At 55.1% G+C, this 1,422-nt stretch overlaps 1 gene segment (V, D, J or C); it reads left to right on the forward strand.

The window, feature by feature from the left end:
• Positions 1 to 554: 554 nt before the first annotated feature.
• Positions 555 to 1,053, forward strand: LOC135362469 (immunoglobulin lambda variable 1-40-like). The segment is given in 2 exon segments: positions 555 to 612; positions 725 to 1,053. Coding segments are annotated over 2 exon segments (387 nt in total).
• Positions 1,054 to 1,422: the final 369 nt, after the last annotated feature.

The raw sequence follows: 1,422 nt of genomic DNA on the forward strand, positions 1-1,422 counted from the left end.
GTGTAGAGATAATGTCTCAGTCCTGACCCAGGAACAGAGAAGGGAACCATGGAGAGCCTCACTGTGAAGACTCTTAGATGAGCATATAATGTGTCCTGACTTAATGGGAGGTGACATATATGGACAACAGGTCAGGCCCTAATGCAGGGAACAGTTGCCAAAACAGTTTTGGGGGGGTGTGGAGATGGGTCTGATGGGCTCTGGTCACCATGTCACATAATGATGTGTCTGAGTCTGGACACCAGGGGGCACTCTGGACCCATTTCTGAGTCAAGGGTCATCAGAGTTGGGCCTGTGACCTGGCCCTGCCTGTGCCCTGTGCTCAGGGCTCATATCTGGGACCTCCCCACCCCTGGGCACACACAGTCCCTCCCCTGCCCACCCCCTCTCACATCCTCAGGCAGAGGGACCTGACCCAGGGCCAATGAGGGGTCAGAGAGCTGGGGGTCTCATTTGCATGGACAGGCCCTCCCTCTCTCAGAGGATGAAGAGGGGAAGGGAGAGATGAGGGGAGGCTCTGCTCAGCTGTGGGGCCACAGAAGGCAGGATCGGTGATGACCTCCACCATGGCCTGGTCCCCTCTCATCCTCAGCCTCCTCGCTCACTGCACAGGTGACTGGATGCAGGGACAGGGGAAGGGGCCCTGGGAGGACATGTGGGGCCCTGTGTCTCCTCTTGTCTCAAGACCCCAGCATCACCCTGTCTGTGTCTCTCCCCCTTGCAGGGTCCTGGGCCCAGTCTGTGCTGACTCAGCCGCCCTCCGTGTCTGGGGCCCTGGGTCAGACGGTCACCATCTCCTGTACTGGAAGCAGCTCCAACATTGGGGGTGGTAATGGTGTTAACTGGTACCAACAGCTCCCAGGAAAGTCCCCTAAAACCGTTATGTATTCGGATGATAGCAGACCCTCGGGGGTCCCCGAACGATTCTCTGGCTCCACGTCTGGCAACTCTGGCACCCTGACCATCACTGGGCTCCAGGCTGAGGACGAGGCTGAGTATTATTGTGCATCGTGGGATGATAGTGTCAGTGCTCACACAGTGCTCCCGGCCTGAGGGGAAGTGAGACAAAAACCCACTAACTCCTCTGTAAAGAGGAGGACACACACCAGCGTAGCCTGTGATTCTGCTTATTCTTTTGCTGACGCCCTGGGACCAGATCCATCCAGGGGCACCGTTTAAGGGCGAGGTCCGTCCTGTCCCTTCTGTCCTCAGAGTCACTTGGGGCAGCCCATTCCCAGACAAGGAGTCTTCATGTAAACAGAAAGTTCTTTTTTCATCAACTGGGGGTATTTAGCTTAGCTTCTACATCATATTAACTCTTTCCTTCTGATTTTAAAACAAATCCAACATTTTATTTTGTCTCTGAACAGATCGTGGGATCTCAGCACTCCCCATGTGGTGCTTGAAGAATAACTCAGTCCT

This window comes from Mirounga angustirostris, unplaced genomic scaffold (assembly GCF_029215605.1).
Source record: "Mirounga angustirostris isolate CCGP_5_RB_7025 unplaced genomic scaffold, mMirAng1.0.hap1 SCAF_14, whole genome shotgun sequence".
Classification (NCBI taxonomy): domain Eukaryota; kingdom Metazoa; phylum Chordata; class Mammalia; order Carnivora; family Phocidae; genus Mirounga; species Mirounga angustirostris.